The sequence below is a fragment of the Coregonus clupeaformis genome, chromosome 3, assembly GCF_020615455.1.
Source record: "Coregonus clupeaformis isolate EN_2021a chromosome 3, ASM2061545v1, whole genome shotgun sequence".
NCBI classification, from domain to species: Eukaryota; Metazoa; Chordata; class Actinopteri; order Salmoniformes; family Salmonidae; genus Coregonus; species Coregonus clupeaformis.
Window position 1 is genome coordinate 33,297,128 of NC_059194.1, and position 21,260 is coordinate 33,318,387.

At 40.6% G+C, this 21,260-nt stretch overlaps 1 protein-coding gene across 6 annotated transcripts in view; it reads left to right on the plus strand.

The window, feature by feature from the left end:
• Positions 1–1,677: 1,677 nt before the first annotated feature.
• Positions 1,678–21,260, plus strand: part of LOC121544854 (casein kinase I) — a 28,372-nt gene continuing 8,789 nt past the window's right edge. For 2 of the 6 annotated variants that reach the window (XR_006657528.1, XR_006657529.1), the window contains exons 1-7: positions 1,678–2,402; positions 2,986–3,092; positions 12,442–12,568; positions 12,802–12,900; positions 15,197–15,280; positions 19,678–19,817; positions 20,770–20,848. Coding sequence is in view for 3 of the 6 variants with exons in the window: in XM_045208318.1 (XP_045064253.1) it covers positions 2,280–2,402; positions 2,986–3,092; positions 12,442–12,568; positions 12,802–12,900; positions 15,197–15,280; positions 19,678–19,817; positions 20,770–20,848 (759 nt within the window). In the remaining 3 variants the exon portion in view is untranslated. The remainder of the gene's footprint in view (positions 2,403–2,985; positions 3,093–12,441; positions 12,569–12,801; positions 12,901–15,196; positions 15,281–19,677; positions 19,818–20,769; positions 20,849–21,260) is intronic. The other 4 variants (XM_045208318.1, XM_045208325.1, XM_045208312.1 and 1 more) reach the window with 4 other exon arrangements.

Sequence of the window (21,260 nt, forward strand, 5' to 3'; positions counted from 1 at the left end):
GCTCAATGCTTATTTCATCTCTGTAACAAAACAAACATGCAGTATATATATTCCCTTTTTCAATTCACATTGTCAGAATAGGATGTACTTATTTCTAAATAATAATACTTTTTCTATTATGTCTGTATAGAAATAAAAGCGAGACAGACCATTATTGTTCATGCAAACCCCAGTTTCACTACACAGCTACCAAAGTGAACGACAGTTCAGTGGTAGATAATGAGAGACTTGAATGACTGGAAAAAGTTGGACTTGCTTCCTAAAAAGGTCAATTGTGCTTTGCGACAGTAACAATGCGACATGTCAGTTATCCTTTGTCAATGTAATTTGTAGAGATTAAATTAAAACGTGCATCCACAAACGACTCCATTAGAAAGAAAACCAAGTCTCAGAAAACTTTGTACATTTTCAATTGAAGAAAATAATAGTGTATATTTTAGAATGAATAGATGTATCCGAGTAGGCCTAGTATGTAGGTTATTCATTTCTATGGCATCTTTACAACAGGTCACATGCAGCTTGCTTTCTCTGAGTTCACAATATTTTTTTCTCTACTCAATTATCAGACAACTTTGGGGGCAGGCTTGTTCAATTAATGTTGGTATTTCATCAAAGAGTTAAGAGGGGGGATTTTTTTGTAAAATGTGTAGTTAAAATGCATTTATTTTCTTTCACTAAACATATTTATAGCCTGTGACTCAGTGAGGTAATAGATGGTACCAGTGAACCGCTGTAACACTAGTGACACTCATTACAACTACGCTGTCAATACAATAGCCTATGTCAAAACAACTGTCATCAAAATTGAAACACGGATATGATGCTGATATACTCTCCGATTTTATATGGGGGCCTAGATTAAAAGGTAGATAGAGAGTGCTGCTTTTGATCTGAAAACATCAGTGGAAACGACTTGCTATCTTGAACTAGTTACAATACATACATTGAACTTTAATATTTGCCCGATTTCATGCAATCATAGTTATAATATGGTAAATGCCATGCAAAATTAACTTGCCCATTGAGTAGGCAGAGACCAATAGAGAGGGATGGGAATAATATATGCTTCAGTAAGGTAGGTTTCTTACACAGGAGATTGGTGGGGAGAACAGGCTTGTGGTAATGGCTGGAGCGGAATGGTATCAAATACATCAAACACATGATTTTCATGTGTTTGATGCCATTTCATTTGCTCTGTTCCGGACATTATTATGAGCCGTCCTCCCCTCAGCAGCCTCCACTGGTTTCTTAGCATGGTTGTCAACTGTACTGCAGAAATGGAACTTAAGTTACAGAAAATAGAGTTTGTGGTGGCAGCTGCAGAGAAGTACTTGGGATTGCAAGGTTTTACTGCAGAAGAGTTGCAGGGGGTGTTGAGTGGTAGTGTTCTGTCCTCCCAGACCGTTGGCCTGGAGTAGCATTAGATAGGGTTAAATTGTGGAATGGGGTGGTGTTTTTTTTACTGAGGGCTAATAGTTGGCAGGGTACTTTTCCCTTTCCCCAATTTTGTTTTACCGGAATTTAATGTATATAGGTAGACCGTGACTGGCCTCACACTCCAGTACAGTAGGTGGCGGTGTATGCAGCTAAAAGTTGGATGCGATCCGCCAATCCAATCCCAAAGAGGAAGAAGAAGAAGAAGAAGCACTAACCCATTACGTCACAGCTCGTCTCTGCTACTGCGCTCGCTCCCAGAAGCTAAGCTAGCTAGCTAATCACCTCGAGACGGACGGTAGAATCAAAAGTAGTGACAAGAAGATGGCGGAGTGAGTGGGTTGCGCTTTGAAGGAAAGCAGCGACCCTTGATTTTCCTAAAATATTCTACGAAGAAAGGAGAATCACGTTCAAATTGTAGCTATCTTCGAAAATTTGACAAACAAGAAGAATATTGCCCCTCTTGCGGAGGTGGTTCAAACAGATCGAACGGAATTTCGCAATTCCGCTGGTGTCCTTTCGATAGTTCTACACTAGTGGGCTAACGTTAGCTAGCTACCCAGGCACTGGGCGACGGACATACTAGGCACACTAGGAGTGTTTTCAGAAGAATCGTGTTCCCATTTTCGTGATGTGTTGGTTTTATTTTTTCCAAGATTTTTTACTAGCTAGCTAGCGAATAACGCCTGAAAAGAAACACTGTTCTAGCTAGCTAGCTAACGTTACATTGTTTCAAGTACATCGCCCACGAGCAACCAGGACTTCTGTGTATGTACGAAACCGACGGCGCTGTCCCAGACAATCCAATTTTAAACTGATCAAAGGTTGCTCGTGATTTTGAGGATATGGCAAGCAGCAGCGGCTCTAAAGCCGAATTCATTGTCGGTGGGAAATATAAGCTTGTCAGAAAAATTGGATCTGGGTCATTTGGTGACATATACCTGGCGATCAACATCACAAATGGAGAGGTAAAAAACATTCAAATATAATTTCGACCAAGTGGGTAACTGTTAATGTTAACTAGCTAACCGTTAGCTCTGTCAATCAACAGCCAAGCTGACTAAACGAGATTGAACAGGGGTATATTCGTTACGCAAAACGTTTACTGTTTAAGAACCAAACGAAACTGGGAGGAATTTACATGAATTTGTCCATTAGAAAATCTATATTAAGTTGCAAAAGTTTTCCGTTTAGAATAAACAGATTCTGTTGCTAAACGTTTTGCAACAGAATCGGCCGCATGAATACACCCCAGTAGATTGTTTAGTTAGCGTCAACTAGCCTTGCTTAGCTAACTGAAATGTTGTCCAACGATACTGAATGATAGCTACGTTAGCCTAGCTAGCCAACTGTCATCTAAGATTGTAGATATTGGTCATTGTGAACCGTGTACATAACGTTATTTTCTTAGAAATTAAACGTTTGTTGTACCTAGTAAATTAGGATTGCATTAATGCATCTTTATTTAGTTAAAGTAAGCTAGCCAATTCGGCTACTGGAAAGTATGTAGACTGTACTAGGCTACTTATAACTGATTCTTTTGTATTGCAGGAGGTAGCTGTAAAATTGGAATCTCAGAAAGCCAGACACCCACAGTTGTTATATGAAAGCAAACTGTACAAAATCTTACAAGGAGGAGTTGGAATCCCACACATAAGGTAATATACACGTAATTGTCTTTTGAACACAGTTTAATATTTGACATGTATTTGAAAATGAGAGACGAGTCATATATTTGTGCAACATTTGTACAAAGTTAGATCTTGCCTGCAAACACATTTCTAGTTTACTTTACCATATGCCAACTGCAGCTAGCTCTGATAGCTAACGTTAGCAAACTAGCTGGCATTAGCTTTAATCTCCTTGGCTTCATTATTTTCCTTGGTCTTTGCTTATGGAGACGTTGCACATTTACTTTTAACTTTAAGATTATTCGAACGCAAAATCCGTCATGAACCATGTTGGTTTGTTCACTGTTCCAGCTTTAATATGTTAAGAAATTATCATGCAATCAAAAATCGGTGGTTGGAAATGGCCGCTCCTCTTTTGTTGTTTGTTCCAACATGTCTTCCTTCCCTGTTAGAAAATGGCGGCTCAGCGCTAGCGAAAACAACTATCTGGGCCTAGTGGTTTTGTATCCTCAAGGTGACTTCAACGCTAAAGTGGCACCTAATATATAACGTCAAACACCGTAAAGTATTTTATTTTCGATTTTGTGGTTTACAGGGCCATTAAAGAGTGAGACTTGGGTAATGACACTGAATTTAGAATCGAGGCAGGCTGTAAACTGGATGTGCACTTTTAAAACAGAACTGAGTTGGGGACCATAGTACTTACACTTTCAACATATGTATTATCAAGTATCAGTGAAACACGTAATTATGTATTTTGTTTAGTTGTAATTTATGTGAATTTAGGGTGTTGTGACAAAATACACCACTGGTTTGCATTTGACTTGGGAAAAGGACATAAGGATACTATTACTAGTGTGTGAATTGAATAAAAGTCGTCAAAGTTTGTGAAGAAAGTTACAATTGGGTTGAAGTTTTGTAACTATTTGTTTTTGATATGCGAGGAATGGCACAGTCAATGCTATTTAATGCTGAATAGTTCATGCTCCGATTAAGTGTTGATGGTCATTAGGCTCTGCTGCTTAGAATTACTTAATGGAAGAAAGATAGGACTACTGGCCCTGCCATGATTCTTCTGGATCAAATTTCTCCCACGTGAACTCACGCCATAGTGATGTAGAGGCTTCTAAGTATTTATGTACTACTGAAACATTTGCAGTAGACATTTTGGACTTGCCACACCATTTTATCTGCTATTCTCTCCAGGTACCTGCTCTGGGTATTAACCTTGTAATGAATAAGGGCACACTGCCCTAAATGAGCTAGACAGCTTTGGTGATTAAGCAATAAGGTAAAGATAATTTCTGAATAGGACAGGGTAACGCCCCTGTGTCCCTGGAGTCCACATAAGATACTAGAGCAATAAGTAAGCAGACTAGTTTCACCGCTTACTTCCTTGGTTATACAATTTAATCAAAGCCTTTTTTGTTAGGTGAGGTTTGCATTGAGATTTGTGGTGGTGCACCCTGTGGACTGCTTGGAGAAATAAGAAAGTGGTTGTATAAGCGGGTGTTTCATGCTCCCTCTATACTGTCATAGTCGGTTGTTTGTTTTCAGGTACATCATCAGCATGTGGCTGGTGCACCTGTCTAGTTCTGAGCTTGGGGACATTCCTGTTATGGAACTCACCTGACAGTTCTGCAAACATTCTGGAAAACTGGCACCACTTAATTGACCTCAGGTGTAATGTGTTGGTGAGCCAAGTTATTGACATGAAAAAATGCCATTCTATTACTGCGTAGTGAGTTTGTGCAAACAACTTTCTCTTTAGTAAAGAAAAAGACCAACAGATGAAGTCCACTGGAAACGTAAAACTATAAAGTGTCCTCCCTACTTCAGCTCACGCTATAACCAGTACTGCAGCTGCAATGAATGAGTATAGCAAAGTGTTTCTATAAGCGTGAATTATTATTAGCGGCTTCTTTTTTTTATATCAAGGAATATTTCACTTTCTCTGGTCATAGGAGTAACGGCATGAATTGGTGCACGAGGCAGCAATATTGCAGTGCGACTTGAGTTTCGCCGTCAGTTGGAAGACTGTCCCCTTTTCTCAGAGGAGGGAGGGATGGTGAGTTGGTGAAAGACAGACTCACCGCTAGCTTCGATGCAACCAAGAGTTTTTACACAGCACTATGTAAAAACTCAAATTGTCTTGGTTGCATCGCAGTTACCTCAATGCTGCTCTTCCTCCCTCAGACTTACCATCAGATGAAGGCCATCAGTCCAGTAAAATAAAAAATATATATATTAAAAGTGAGTTATTATTCTCACTCAGCTGTGCCTCATAAGTAATACAACAAATGATCTATTACCAGTGTGATCATATACCTCAAATGTAGAATATAATTTCTAAATGGTCTGAGAAAAACAACATTGGCAGGCAATTCAAGCATAGCCAATATGCAGTGATAATGTATTGGGCCTATAGCCTACTGCAGTGGTTCCCAACCTTTTTCGGTTACTGTACCACCAACAGAATTTTGGTTTGCCCGGAGTACCCCATGTGCATTTTACCAGTAGGCTATGGTCTCATGAGTCTTCTCAAATACCCCCTGTGGATAGGCCAAGTACCCCCAGGGGTCCTAGTACCCCTGGTTGGGAACCACTGGCCTTCTGCACAAACCTCATTGCTACAGAACAGTTTTTACCAAAGATGCATAGACGTACATTTTAGTAGTCTAGTAGTGTTAAAAAAAAATCTGAGCTGTAGATCTCTGCTTGCATTTTGACTCAAAGTGATCTTGACTCAGAAGGTTGGTGACGCTGCTCTACGACATCCACAACTGTTTGAGCTACAAACGAATAAGTCACCCCCATCGAAAGATGGGACTCTCACAAACACAACAATGTTTGTTTCGCTCTACGACATCCACAAGCTTTACGGCAGTCGCCTGAACGCCGTCCTAATTTCGACGAGGTTTTCTCACAAGACCGACTGTCCAGACCGAACAGTTGGCGCTACAAACTGTCAACAATATAGAAAGGGGAGACTCTCATGAATGTCTGTTTTTCGACGCACACAAGCTTCCGTGGAGTCGTCTGAAGGTAACCCAGTACTGTGCTGTAAAAATGGCACAGCGTGCATAGGGGGTATGCAGCCTGAGTTTTCTTATCTCAGATATAACACTTCTTATGGTTTATTTTTTGACTCTCTGTTTTGCCATGTACAAATGCCTTATTCAATGCATTTCTATGGGCTAAAGCACAAAAAGACAATGTTATATCAAATATACCGTACCAGTCAAAAGTTTGGACACCTACTCATTTAAGGCTTTTTCTTTATTTACTATTTTTACTACATTATATATATATATATATATATATATATAGCCAAAAGTTTGGACACCTACTCATTCAAGGGTTTTTATTTCTACATTGTAGAATAATAGTGTACACATCAAAACTATGAAATAACACATATGGAATCATGTAGTAACCAAATAAGTGTTAAACAAATCAAAATATACTTTATTTGAGACTTTTAAAAGTAGCCACCCTTTGCCTTGATGACAGCTTTGCACACTCTTGCACCGGTTTTGTTGAGTAATTGAAGCAAATAAACGCCTGGGCTATTATTCCAAGTTTTACGGTATTTGAAGACAATTCTTGTGGACCTTGGCATGATGGCTTACTGGTAACCTGAACACTAGAGCTGCATTCTGTGACTTAGCTACATACCGTGTAGATGAGACCCGTTTTGTGTTAACTCCAGTCATGGATATGCCCAGCCCTTGGCTGTTGGCAGGTGAAGAGCGGGATTTCTAATTTGCATGAATGAAAGCAGAGACTGGGAGTTACCTTGGCAAAGGCCTTTTCAAAATTCATGTTACATTTAATTAATTTTGCATTAATGTGCGCTGCAGGGCAGTACAGACTTTGAGGCCTAGTGAGTAGTGTCAGAAGCTGTAAAGTGTGGTTTTGAATTTAGCCGTTTTAGAGTGTTTGGGAAGCTTGTTACTGTAGGACATAGCAGGAAGATTAAAATAATTCATGGAACTTTTTCAAAGCCAGAAGAACCTGCTGAAGAAGCCCCACCTCCCCCACTCTGCCTGTTGCAATTGAATGGCTGTGTTGTAATCAACAGGAAGGGAAGTCTCATGCTTGTGCATTCCCTCTTGGTTCCATTGAGATTATGAAACCTTGCTCTTTTTTTAATTCCACCTTCAAAAAATGCAATGCCCATCTATTTGTTAATGACATGTCTCTTGTTTCTTTCCTTAATTGAGTCCCTTTTGTAGTTGCATGTTGGATAGGGTCTCTTAAGCTTGGGTTTCTACTGATATTATGCCCATATTTCTTTTGTTTTTGAGCAGCATGCTGTTGGCCTCTCTAAAAGAGGAAATTAGTCTCACAAATAGGCCTGTAGTTTCCTTTAATGCGTTTGCCCGAGCAGTATTTATGAACAGTATTCAACTAGTGGATTGCTTATTGTGCTTGGACTCTAATTGACTGTAGTTTAACATGTAGCCTAGATGGCATACACATTCTCTGTACAATTTTATTTATATGGTTTAAGTACGGTGTTGTCTGCCCTGATTTCCCAGGGTTCTTCGTATTCACAATGTATTTTTTCTGTCAAAACCCTCTATTTGACATTTTCTCCATATTGATAAAATGTAGCAGTACACTTTCAGCATGTCAAGGTACATGGTTTATCAGCATATTGAGCGTTTCCTGTTTTGCGTTCTGAAGATTGGCATGTTTTAAATTAGTCTGTATCTGAATTGGCTCTGGCCTGGAATTTTCCACTGACAATTCCAATATGGATCTACCCACCTCTAGAGCTTTGCATAGGCCTACCACATTTTACCACCATACTTTTTGGCAGCTACATGTTGGCTGTTACTCATGTGCTAGGGGGGCTGTGTCCAGGGGTGTGTAAGGTTGTTGAAGTGCAGAGTTTGGAATGGTTTGCTTAATTCAAGGTACATTTGCTCTTCTGCCATCATGGACGGTCTTTTGAAATGCTGTTGACCAACAACACCCTTACAGTGCTCGACATTAACGCTTGTCCTCTTGTCCGGAACAAGTAAAAAAATAAAAATAATAAAGAATATAGATTTGGTTGTCCAAATGAACAAGTATTAAAAAAAAATCACAAACAATTACTGCAATAAGATTTGGATCAGAGAGGCCAATATTGGAAAAATATTGAAATGTATTTTTCATGTAAGTAAATAAATAAAGCCTACATGTATATTGGCTACAGCCTCGTGTCCAAACCAATGCTGACATAAGGGAGGCGCCAGAAAATGGAGCCAAAATGGAGACTTTTAATTACATAAATATAGGCTAAATGCCGGTCATGTTTGACGACTAATAATGAAGGATGATTAACATTAACGTCTAAAGACTTGATTCTGTCGACATACTCGAGGCACGGTGTGTTCAGATGGTCACAATACCGGAGAGTGAAGGACAGTGCCTGTTGCTCACCGCACATCACCCACCTTGAATCTGAGCGGAGGCGCTCAGCATTTTGAAACTGTTTAACCATAAACTTAATTGTTTAAAACTTGGACAATTTGTTATTTTATGAAACATTTCTTACTTTGTTTCTAAGTAGCCTAGCCAAAATAATACCATAGAAATGTTGAGGGAATTATTATATAAACATTTGGGTATAATATGCCATTGAAAGCAGAATTCATGTTCTATTGGTTTTCAAATCAACATTTTTTTCATTCTTCAGCAGCCAAAGGCATAGTCCTAGTCATAAGTAAACCATGCTAGTTGATGCATCTCTAGATCTCCCCTCTTTCTTAATTTTAATCTGTCACAGGAAACCGCTCACGCGTGCAGTGCGCTTTTGAAAAAGGTATTTTCTGCTAATTGCGTTTTGGAACATTCCCACATAGCCTACAGCCATGTGCACATTGTTGAGCTTACATAATGAAATATAACTTGATCAACATTTTAAGCTAAACGGTCTAATCTGTTGCATCAGCCTCAATGGTTATGATTTTTTTAAAAGTGCAGTGATATGAATTTGGGATCTGTCGGCCCAGGGTCTGTTTTGATCCTTAGACATATTTTTAAAAATTGTCCCAGGGACGACAGGATGCCTTTAATTTCGAGCCCTGGAGGGAATTATTTTATAAAGACATAACATTTATTTGATTTCAACGTTGCAATATTTTATAGGCTACCAAGGGTGGCCAACTAGCCTCCAGGAGAGCCTTAAAGGGGCAGTGTTGTATTTTAAGACAGCCTCGAATATGCAAAGATGCCAATAGGCAGAGTTTAGCGTACATTTTTGTCTGATTCTCTATGGTAAAAAAGATAGTAGGCCTAATGCATTTTATTTTCTAAAGTGGTGTCTGGAAATAATATAATGATGTAAAAGTAGTTAAAGACCATTTTACATTTTTGGACAAGTGACTTGATCTATTGGACAAGAAAAAATCAAGCCCTGCCATAGATCGTTTTGGAATTAGCTATCTGTTTAATTTTTTTGCCTGACTGTTTGTTTTTCCCCAATTTCCGCTTCCTCCGGTTTCCGTTTTCGCTCTCAAAATCACACGTAAAAAAAAAAAAAACATCTAATCTAAGTCTGCAACAATGCTTAAACAACATCAGGAGACCACTTTTGAGGTCTGGGAAAAATGTGAGAATTTAGATTTTGGGGTGTAATTTTCCCTTTTAAATTCCAGTGCTCACAGCAAGAGGCTGTTTAGCTGTGTTTTTGTAGCGCACATGTGATGTTAGTTTGCTAAACAAAATACCCATTGATTGATGCAAATAATTAAGATTTAATTCTGCCAGGTTAATAGGGATGTAACGATTCACTGATAGGCATCAGGTCCCAATTCACATTTTTAAGATGGATGTAGCATGCATCGGTCCATTTATTTCTCTCCAAATGTTACGAATCGCCGGTTCACCATTTCCTTTGCTCATATTTTTACTTTCTACCTTCCCAAATTACCTTGTATTTTGTAACAACTGATGCGTCCTCTCCTTCAGTGTCGAACTAAGCATGTAACTGTGTTGAGTCATTGATCAAGTCATTTTGCATGCTGAACAACCCAGGCAATATCAGTAGCCTAGTCAAACTGTGCGCTGACCAAGTGGTAGGCCGCACGTCACCTTCAGCATTCAAATGTTTGTAATGGCTTAAGCAATGTTGTTATTATTATTAACAATATTATTATTATTATTGGAATGGCAACTGTCATTTGCTTGGTTATTGTTATCAAATGCGCTGTTGAAAATTGTGTTTTAGGCTACATTCGATTTTATTTCAATTGTTCAGGTTCACCATCAGCAATAGTTTTGGTAGTTTTGCCTTAAACAATCAGTGTATATGGTCATTTTTAGATATACTGGGTAAAGTTGATAATTTCATAACGGGCACAGGAATGTATTTTTCTACCCGCACTGCACGGGTCAAAGCAGGAGGAAAATAACTTCCAAACAGTCTAAACCATTCGAATTTGAGATGACGGTGAAATCCAAAGTTGTGCTATATATATTCATTGGCTGTGTCATAGCTAATTTAAGATAAATATTCATACATTACTAGCTCAAACTTTGAATCTGCAAAAATGACATTAATTAGTGGGTGATGGTGATTTCCGAATCACTGATGCATTCTGTTCATGTCTAATGATAAACTTGGGCAAATTAATAAATGTTCAATACAGTTCATTTTTTGGGGGGCGACTTCACTTCAGCCCCCCCGACGTAGAATATCATTGAATTACAATATCCTGAAATGTGCACCATCAAACAATTTACAAACAATTTATTTACTCCATCACCCATGTTTGTTTCTGGTCCTTCTCTCCTCCAGGCATTGATGCTGTTGAACTGGGATGTACAGTTTTTCTTGCCACCACAAATCAAATGACAAAACCTTAAAATCAGTACATTTTAGATTTTTACATCAACAAATAACCTTAAATTAATTGCATTTTCATCTCAAATCAAAATGGAAAAGGCATCAATAAATACATTTATTCAAGAACATTTTTCCAATGATCTTTCTCAAAAACGTTTGTATATTGTCCCATACAATTTTTGAATATTCGAGTTCTTCAAGTTCTTCCACACCGATCTTGACTAACCATTTCTGTATGGACCTCGCTTTGGGCACGGGGGCATTGTCATGCTGAAACAGGAAAGGGCCTTCCCTAAACTGTTGCCTCAAAGGTGGAAGCACAGAATCGTCTAGAATGTCATTGTATGCTGTAGCGTTAAGATTTCCCTTCACTGGAACTAAGGGGCCTAGCCCGAACCATGGAAAAACAGCCCCAGACCATTATTCCTCCTCCACCAAACTTTACAGTTTGCACTATGCAGAGAGCGTTCTCCTGGCATCCGCCAAACCCAGATTAGTCCGTTGGGCTGCCAGATGGTGAAGTGTGATTAATCACTCCAGAGAACACGTTTCCACTGCTCCAGAGTCCAAGTGCGGCAAGCTTTACACCACTCCAGCCAACGCTTGGCATTACGTATGATGATCTTAGGCTTGTGTGCGTCTGCTCAGCCATGGAAACACATTTCGTGAAGCTTCCGACGAACAGTTCTTGTGCTGACGTTGCTTTCAGATACAGTTTGGGACTCGGTAGTGAGTGTTGCAACCGAGGACAGACGATTTTTACACACTACGTGCTTCAGCACTCAGCGGTCCTTTTCTGTGAGTTTGTGTGGCCTACCACTGCGCTGCTGAGCCGTTGTTGCTCCTAGACGTTTCCACTTCACAATAACAGCACTTATAGTTCACCGGGGAAGCTCTAGCAGGGCAGAAATTTGACCAACTAATTTGTTGGAAAGGTGGCATCCTATGACGGTGCCACGTTGAAAGACACAGCTCTTCAGTAAGGGCGTTCTACTGCCAATGTTTGTCTATGGAGATTGTATGGTTGTGTGCTCGATTTTTTTTACACCTGTCAGCAACGGGTGTGGCTGAAATAGCCCAATCCACTAATTTGAAGGGGTGTCCACATACTTTTGTATAAATAGTGTACGTCGTTCCCCTACAATACCTCTTTTTTTTGGTGGATTCTTATACAAGATGGTTGCCTGGCGACTGCTGGTCTGGCAGTGTACTGGAGAGGTGTTGGGAGTCCCCCTGACCTCTAATGGCAGAGCTGTGAAGATTACATTTGACTCTTTAACTAGCACCAGGCCCTGCTTTAAAAATGAAACCACCCTGTTAATGATAGATAAGGCCTCTGTAATACACTAGAGTCCCAGGGGTTTTGATGGGGTTATGATTACCCCCATGCTCTTTAAATGTTGCAGAGGCCTAATAAATTACTCTGTAATTGCTATGCAAATTACTACACATTTTTACCCAAGACAACGCCAATACATAACTTTTGTTATGAGTTAGCATGAATATTGACGTATGGCTGGTGCTGTCTTGCAGGTGGTATGGCCAAGAAAAAGACTACAATGTCCTAGTGATGGACCTGCTGGGACCCAGTCTGGAAGACCTCTTCAACTTCTGCTCACGCAGGTTCACCATGAAAACTGTACTAATGCTCGCAGACCAGGTAAGGCTCGGTTGAATCATTGCTCCTTATCTTGCACTTTGGCCCCTTAACTTCGTCTGGTTGCTTTTTTTGTTTTTATTAAGATAAACACAAAACATATACATTTTCTGGCTGCAAAAGGGAGAATGACTAGAAACACACATTCTTATGAAACGTTTGAAAATGGGTTTACAAGAACACCAGTCTATTTTCAAGTTCTTGCGTTAACTGATTGAGAGCCATTTTTTCCACAGATGATCAGCAGAATCGAGTATGTGCACACAAAGAACTTCATTCACAGAGATATCAAGCCAGACAACTTTTTAATGGGTATTGGCCGTCACTGTAACAAGGTAAGCTTACAGCAGTTTCCCTGTCCTGAGATGCATTAAGTGGACTGAATCTCTGACCTAGTTACTGCTTTTGTTTTATACATTGTGTGAAGTGATACAAGTAGCCCAAATTATCTAGTTTTTATACGTTTTGGTGGTGCCAAGTATTTTTTGTAGAAAATATTCATAATATAATCCTCAGTGAGGCTAATCATGTGATTATTTTCTTTGAATAGGCTGCATGTCCTGGGTAATGGACATTTAAGGCTACTTGTTTGTGGTTGGTTTAGTCCACTTGTTAAGGATGGAATTGTTTTAAGGTACTTTTACGGCCAGGTAATACAGGCCCTCTGGTTTCTTAGACAGCATTATAGTTGTGGATCTCTTTCAGATCATAGACAGGTGTTAGTAAGACTACAAAAAGGTTTCTGCATGATGTGTAATCCCATTTATTCTTTCCCCCTTGCAGAAAATCATTTAAAGGCATTTTGTGATTATTTTTTCATATACAAACTGTATTCAAGTTGCCTGATTTGTATTTTGTTTTTTAAATAACTCACTATTTTGAGCCCTTGCAGACAGGCAACATTTGGCAAAGTTAAAGCAGGATGTGTGTTTTAACACAGACCTGTCCACATGAACTGTGGCGGTCGTTAGTGTTAATGTGATATAAACTTATCAGTCAGCATCAGGCTAGTCTAATTAAAACGAAGCAGTACCTTTTGGGGTATTCAAGCTTTGAAGCCTGTATTACCATTTTTGACAGTGCTGTCTGGAATAAGTGTTTACCATTGTGTGTCTGTGTGAATGCCAGCCTCAAGCTTTTTTACATACACATGAAATTGTCACTTTTTTTTTTTTTTACTAAACTCCACCAACATTATAAAGGGTGCACATACAATCCTTTTGGACTGCAAGCTCTGACACCCAAGCCTGAGAAGTCTTGCGCAGGGTGTGCACTGAACTCAATGGATGGGAAGACATGGCAGATTAGTAGCTTTTGCGAACCCCACTCTATCCTCTTGATGTTTAAATGAACTGCCTTTCTCTTCACTTGAACTCGTTCCGCATTCTGCTTCCAACCTGCTCTTTTACAATGGTGCTTATTAAACCCCTTAGCTTGTGCCCAAAAGGGTGGTAGCCTTTAATTCAGGAAGTGTGTTTCTGAATTAGTCTTCATTTGGACATAGCTCCATTGATGAAAATAAATCTAACATTTTGCTAACAGTAGAGTGAAGAGCAATAGTTAAACTTTAACCCCCCACTCTTTAATCGATTGCTAGTGTACACCGCACCAACAATAGATTTTTCCCTATTGTTTTGAGAGTGATACTCAGCTTGGCATCATTGTAATCTAATTGCTTGTTTTTTTGCTTTGTCCTGGGCTGTTCAATAGAAATCTTCTAAGTAAGAGCCACTATCATAAAGGCTGTCCTGTCATGCATCTCTCGCAGCTATGCTAAATCTACTCCATGTATTGACGGCTCCATGCAGATTGATTCATGTTCCTTTCTAACTGCATGCTTTTCCTCTGTTTTGCGCTGTAGAGCTGCTCGTTGCCAGATTGGGCTTTTCCAAAGTATTCTACCCTCTTCCTTACTGAAGGTGTCCACCGTTTCCAAGCCATCAGAATAAACTTTTAAACAATTATTTGATCCATTGCTTCCTGTGAGATCTCAAGGAGGGGGTGGGGTTGGGTGGCAGCGTTTTTTTACAAAGCTTTTTCACACCTTATTGTTAAATGAGTGCCCATTTTAGGGAATGGCCTTAATTATTTGCCTTCTCTTTTAACCCTAGTTGTGCCAGTAAGTCAACTGCATATTGTGTTCTGTACCCAGGCAGACTGTTATTCCAAATTTGTAAAATGATTATCGTAAAAAGCACTGTTGTGGCACTGCTAGCGTTAAATGCTGCAATATCAAAAAGCCACTGCAAAGTCAAAAACGCGAAACAGGCTTGGAAATAAGTGTTTGCTTTTTTAGCAAGATAAAATAACTTAGGGATTGGACAGTTATATTGTCTTCAGTTCTGCCTCTGACTGAAATTGGTATGGCAGTGTGGACTGCATATCCTGCAGGACATCCCACCCCCATCTGCCTAAATACTGGCTTGCATCTAAGCCCAGGCTGACTCTTCTCTGAATTTAGCTCATATGCTTGCTGGTGGACGAAGGATGGCCTTGGGCTTTCTCTCCCCTCCCCTTTTCCTCCCTCTCCTCCCGTTCTTTTTCTGAGCCTTGGTGTTGCCTGTCTGCGCTGGCCTTGTGGGGTTGTCAGCAATCCTGTTTGATGCACTGCACCCTCTATTGTTTGTTCAGTGTTTAGAATCTCCAGTGGGGAAGAGGAAAAGAAGCTTGGCTGTTAGTTCTTCTCAGGACCCATCTTTCTCAGGATTAAACCAGGTCTGAAACCACAACCGCCTCTTAATACTCCCCCAAATTCTGTTGACCTTTTTTTTTTATTTATTTATTTTTTATACCCATTTAGAAGCAGTACTACTTTTTTATTTAATTTGGTCAATAATTTATGACCACCGTATTGGCATTAAACCAGACACACATGTTAAACAGATCTAGAGATTAACACCAAATCCAGATTGCAGGGATCTGAGAGTAGGTGGATAAAGGACATGGTGACTAGTAGCGGGAGATGCTGTTGAATTTTCTGGAGGATGTTTTTTTTGAGTGGACACGCTCTCCTCTCATTTGAAGTGGTCATGGTGCTAATTTATATTTTGGATGCTTTTCCATTTCCTTGGAGCTGTTTTCACTGAGTTTTTCGTGCCAGCTAAACAATATTATTTTCTCTTCTTAGTTTCCCAAATTATCATTTCCTTCTGGGTTTTAGGATACTCAACACAGGAAAATATCAGTCACTAACCCTTATGAGTAGTGTGTCCATTTCAAGTGACCGTGCTGGCCAAAACAAGCCAAAATTGAGGTGAGATCACAGGGCAATATTTTCAAGTTCGTAAAGATTTTCTGTCTGCTCAGCAGAGCTGTAGCTACTTGGTTTATATGACTTGCACCTTGGCATTACAGAGGAGGGATAACTGGGCCATGTGGCTGTGAAAACTGTGCTGTGGTGATGCCTCTCTGTTCCAGAGCAACTGGCAATGTGGCAGCCTTTGAGCTGGTCTGAACCAGCTGCCTGTTAACAGAGACAGTGCTGCTGACTTCACAGCCTGCCTGGCCTGGCCAACTGTTGGCCAGCAGCCAGAGGCATAATGAGCAGGAAAAAAAGGAGTGTTTGGAAATACAGGGCCTGAAAAGCCCGACTGAGGACCTGCACGGCAGACGGGTGTGGTTAGGTTATGCGTGCTCGCAGACCTACAGTTCCTTCAACATTTTTCAGTTTTTTCAAGTTGGAAGAGAACTAGACTGTGCTTGAAGGCTAATTACTAGTATGGCATTGCATAACCAGAACCCTCAGTCAGAAAATGATCATACATACTTTGACTTAGCTTTAAAAGTATCTACATTTTACATTTTAGTCATTTAGCAGACGCTCTTATCCAGAGCGACTTACAGGAGCAATTAGGGTTAAGTGCCTTGCTCAAGGGCACATTTACGTCATTTAGCAGACGCTCTTATCCAGAGCGACTCACCAATTGGTGCGTTCACCCTATAGCCAGTGGGATAACCACTTTACAATTTTGGGGGGGGTAGAAGGATTACTTTATCCTATCCCAGGTATTCCTTAAAGAGGTGGGGTTTCAATTGTCTCCGGAAGGTGGTGAGTGACTCCGCTGTCCTGGCGTCGTGAGGGAGCTTGTTCCACCATTGGGGTGCCAGAGCAGCGAACAGTTTTGACTGGTCTAGGTTTGTGCTACTTTGTTTCACAGGTTGGTTTGTTAGGATGGGCCTGTTGAGTCAATATGGTTGTTTTTGAGATGAATGTTTCAGTATGTTGACTAAAATTGTTCCAGTAGGAACCAAAAATCCAAGAAATGGAGTGCCTCGGCATGTTAGAGCTGAAACCAACATGTACAGTGAGGGAAAAAAGTATTTGATCCCCTGCTGATTTTGTACGTTTGCCCACTGACAAAGAAATGATCAGTCTAATTTTAATGGTAGGTTTATTTGAACAGTGAGACAGAATAACAACAACAAAATCCCAAAAAAAGATTTCTGGCTTCCAGGTGTCTTTTATACAGGTAATGAGCTGAGATTAGGAGCACACTCTTAAAGGGAGTGCTCCTAATCTCAGCTTGTTACCTGTATAGTCACCTGTCCACAGAAGCAATCAATCAATCAGATTCCAAACTCTCCACCATGGCCAAGACCAAAGAGCTCTCCAAGGATGTCAGGGACAAGATTGTAGACTTACACAAGGCTGGAATGGGCTACAAGACCATCGCCAAGCAGCTTGGTGAGAAGGTGACAACAGTTGGTGAGATTATTCGCAAATGGAAGAAACACAAAATAAGTGTCAATCTGTCTCGGCCTGGGGCTCCATGCAAGATCTCACCTCGTGGAGTTGCAATGATCATGAGAACGGTGAGGAACCAGCCCAGAACTACACGGGAGGATCTTGTCAATGATCTCAAGGCAGCTGGGACCATAGTCACCAAGAAAACAATTGGTAACACACTACGCCGTGAAGGACTGAAATCCTGCAGCGCCCGCAAGGTCCCCCTGCTCAAGAAAGCACATATACAGGCCCGTCTGAAGTTTGCCAATGAACATCTGAATGATTCAGAGGAGAACTGGGTGAAAGTGTTGTGGTCAGATGAGACCAAAATGGAGCTCTTTGGCATCAACTCAACGTGTTTGGAGGAGGAGGAATTCTGCCTATGACCCCAAGAGCACCATCCCCACCGTCAAACATGGAGGTGGAAACATTATGCTTTGGGGGTGTTTTTCTGCTAAAGGGACAGGACAACTTCACCGCATCAAAGAGACGATGGACGGGGTCATGTACTGTCAAATCTTGGGTGAGAACCTCCTTCCCTCAGCTAGGGCATTGAAAATGGGTCGTGGATGTGTATTCCAGCATGACAATGACCCAAAACACACGGCCAAGGCAACAAAGGAGTGGCTCAAGAAGAAGCACATTAAGGTCCTGGAGTGGCCTAGCCAGTCTCCAGACCTTAATCCCATAGAAAATCTGTGGAGGGAGCTGAAGGTTCGAGTTGCCAAACGTCAGCCTCAACCTTAATGACTTGGAGAAGATCTGCAAAGAGGAGTGGGACAAAATCCCTCCTGAGATGTGTGCAAACCTGGTGGCCAACTACAAGAAACATCTGACCTCTGTGATTGCCAACAAGGGTTTTGCCACCAAGTACTAAGTCATGTTTTTCAGAGGGGTCAAATACTTATTTCCCTCATTAAAATGCAAATCAATTTATAACATTTTTGACATGCGTTTTTCTGGATTTGTTTGTTGTTATGTCTCTCACTGTTCAAATAAACCTACCATTAATATGATAGACTGATCATTTCTTTGTCAGTGGGCAAACGTACAAAATCAGCAGGGGATCAAATACTTTTTTCCCTCACTATGTATTTTGAAAGTCATTGGCCTGTTAGATGAGCTAAGTTCTGATGTTTAAGTATTTTTTTGCAAGGTAACTGATCCCCCTTTCACAATTGCCATTAATGTTGTAGCAGTATGTTAACGTCTCCTCTTCCTTCAACATTCATGGATGGAGAAAATGGGAAGCATTTGGTCAGAACGGGTCAGGCTTTTTTGTGAAAATTAAATAGGTTGTGTATTTGGACCACATTTCTACTGATTGTTCAAATTATGAAACTAACTTTCAACAATCATTTGACTGTACGCATTGTTCATGCAAGTTCTGTAGGCTTAATAGTTGACAAACGCTTACCAGATAGCAGCTTGCTTCAATTTAATGCGTTCTTGGTTTTCTGTTTCAGCGCTGCAGGTTTAATGGAAGCTCCTCAAGCGCAAGCGTTTGTTCTGTGAAAGCTGGAATATGCTATTTAGGGTAGCCACTCGCCTTGCTACATTGTGTATTTATAGACTCTAAAATGTTCCATTCTGTTTGCAATAAACTTGCTATTGAACTAAAACGAAAGGTACCTCAGGACAGAAGAAAAAGGCGCAAGTTAATGAATAATGTGGAAAAGTGAGTTTGCAGCAAGTGGACGCTTGCGTGTGGAACTGCCTTTTCTCCTGACCAGACTTTTCAGATAGAAGCGTCCAAATTAAATTTCACGGTTGGTGTAGCTAATTGTCTTGACAACAGGAAATAAGGTTTGAATCCCTGGTTGAGCCAAGCAAGCTGAGGCATGGCTGAGTGGATCAGTTTCAATATGACTGCAGCCGCCAGTCAGTCAATGCTGCCTCAGTGAAACACTTCTGTTGGGCGAGGCACTTTCTCAGGGACTGCAACCTGCAGTTGTGCGTGGGCAGTAGAGTGGAGTAGTATGGCAGGCAGTACACAAATGAGATGTCATTCCGATCCAAGACAGACATTGAAGGCCGATGCTTTCAACGACCTTAAAGAGGGCTTTTAACAGACAGGGAGCTTATTAGTGAAATGAAATTGTTCTTGAGTTTCCTGCAGAAATTCCATTTGCCTCAGACTTTGACCCCTGGATGTTTTCCTGATCCTGCCATCACATGGCCAGCATTGTTTTCATAGATAACAATCAGGGGCCTTGAGAATGGCTACTTCTCTAGTCAAATGGTACACAGGGCAAAGCAGGAAATTGGAAGAATAGGCCCATGGTCTCTCACAGCGGCAGCCTCCATTTTTGTCAACCGCTCCTCTGAATCAGGATAACTTTAAAATGTCAGATGTTTTTTTTTCTTTCTCCCCCTCCTTTTACAGTTGTTCCTCATCGACTTTGGTCTGGCCAAAAAATACAGGGACAACAGGACACGACAGCACATACCCTACAGAGAAGACAAAAATCTCACAGGCACAGCTCGCTATGCCAGCATCAACGCACACCTGGGCATCGAACAGAGGTAAGAGCAGTTCACCACCCAGTAATATATTTCGGCCTTCGCTGGATATTCTCTAATCCTTCCTCGTTTGTACACTAATAGGCCGCAGTGTTTAGGATCCTAGGACTTAATATGTTGGTTAATGGGTCTCTTCCCCCACTTATCGGTATCCACTAATTTTTTTGTGGCACGAAGGAGCTTTTGATGTTCAGACTGTTTGTTTGTTCCTGCTGGGGCTGCAGAGTGGCTCTCGAAGGACTTGTCCTCATGATGACCAAGCTGCTTCCATTGGTCGATCTAGAATCTAGCAGCCACCAACGGCTGCACTTCCCATTGACCCAGAATCCCAGTTTTGACCAACAGGGCCATATGATTTAGCCAGATCAATCTTGTTCCCTTATTCCACCATTGCTCTCTATTGAGCTGTACTGTAACCAAGTAAGTCCAAGACTGGAGATGTGGTGTTTTTCCTGTACTTTATCTTTTGACATACTAGTATGGCATATGACCGCAACCTTGCAGTAATTTTCATAAAAGCCTTAATTAATTGCAAACATTGCCTTTCGTGATAAGATGATCGAATTTAACATTGTTAGAAATCCTCTTATTCCCTTGTTTAAACAGGCTTTTTATGAATGCTCATTTTCATGTTGTCATTTGAAGCATTCAGTTGGGAAATGAAAAAACCTAAAGCATGTGGCTACTCCACTGAGCCGTGCCCCAAAAACAACATTAGTGAAGTAGGGGAAAAGAAGGATTGCCTTCCGTTGAAGCACCATAACAGGATAGACATGCCACTCTATTGGCATCTCATAATTCAAACGAGCAATTAATGGTGTCAGCGGTCTGGAAGTTGGTACAGTCTTGTACAGATCAGCCATTACAAAAGGCCTTGAGATTAATGTGAAATGTGTTGCGCTTGAACCAACTGAGATGTATTACCTGAATGCCAAATGTCTGTGTTTGTTTTCAGTCGCCGAGATGACATGGAGTCGCTAGGATACGTCCTGATGTATTTCAACAGAACCAGCCTGCCCTGGCAGGGACTAAAGGTAGGCCAGGCAGGTACTCTAGGGCTCCCAGTCCACTAAATTGGTGGTTAATATTTCATTAACTCGCCCCAGCTTTTCCTCCATGCTTCTGCTACTAGCTTTTTTTTAAACAGATTTTCAGCTGTCTCCATAACAACCTGAATTCAGCCGATTTACCATTTTCATGACTTCACATTGGCATTACATTTTTTTTACTCTAGCTGAATGTTTTAAATAGTTTTATTCTCTGACAACTTCAGGGAACCAATTTGTTTGTTTAGTAACATTGCTTAATGTGCCTCGTACATTGCAGGGTAGTTTGTTAGCTAGTCTTACTAGTAGATTATCCCTAACTTTCCATTCAAGTTGTAGTGTTACTTGAGGTCAGCTACTTCCCAAAGGTTCCTGCTAATTACCTTTTAAAAATGTATAT